The following is a 685-nucleotide window of genomic DNA, read 5'->3' as shown; positions in this document are numbered from 1 at the left end:
GGATACGCAGGATGGATGCAAGGATGTAGAAGTAGGAGATGACCACAAAAAGGAAGGGACCCAATCCCACAAACACAGTGGCTATGTGGATTGCTATCTCACTGACAAATTTGTCACCACAGGCAATTTTCAACAGCGGTGGAAGATCACAGAAGATGTGGTGGATCTGATTATCTCCACAGAAATGGAAGCTGGAAGCCAAGGCTGTGTGAACTGCTGCATCCAGAAAGCCACAGATCCAGGCAATAATGACTGCTGTCACGCAAACACATGACCTCATGAGTTGTGAATAGCGCAAAGGATGACAGATGGCGGCGTAGCGGTCGTAAGCCATGATGGCCAGCAACCAGCATTCTGAGCCTGTGAATCCTATCAAGAAGAACATCTGGGCCAAGCAGTGGTTGTAGGAAATGGTGTGCCTTTGGAGAAGGAGATTTGAAAGGATCTTGGGGACCGTGACTGTTGAGTAGCAGACATCCAAGCAGGATAAGTGGCTGAGGAAAAAATACATGGGACTGTGGAGATGGGAGTCCACCAGGATGAGAGAGATGATCATGAAGTTGCCCAGAATGGTGACCAAGTAGATGATGAGGAACAGCAGGATAAGATAGACTTGGCCATGTATGATTTTGGAGAAACCTAGAAAAACAAACTCAGTAACTAGAGTCTGGTTGCCAGTACCCAT

At 47.3% G+C, this 685-nt stretch overlaps 1 protein-coding gene across 1 annotated transcript in view; it reads right to left on the bottom strand.

The window, feature by feature from the left end:
- Nucleotides 1–685, bottom strand: part of LOC107297161 (olfactory receptor 5V1-like) — a 2,092-nt gene extending 1,407 nt beyond the window's left edge. Inside the window, exon 1 of the mRNA XM_015826519.1 lies at nt 7–685. Coding sequence (XP_015682005.1) covers nt 7–685 — 679 coding nt within the window. The remainder of the gene's footprint in view (nt 1–6) is intronic.

The sequence above is a fragment of the Protobothrops mucrosquamatus genome, unplaced genomic scaffold, assembly GCF_001527695.2.
Source record: "Protobothrops mucrosquamatus isolate PMUCROS unplaced genomic scaffold, P.Mucros_1.0 scaffold3158, whole genome shotgun sequence".
NCBI lineage: Eukaryota > Metazoa > Chordata > Lepidosauria > Squamata > Viperidae > Protobothrops > Protobothrops mucrosquamatus.
The sequence above is the reverse complement of the archived record's forward strand: the minus strand, read 5'-3'. Positions and strand labels throughout refer to the sequence as shown.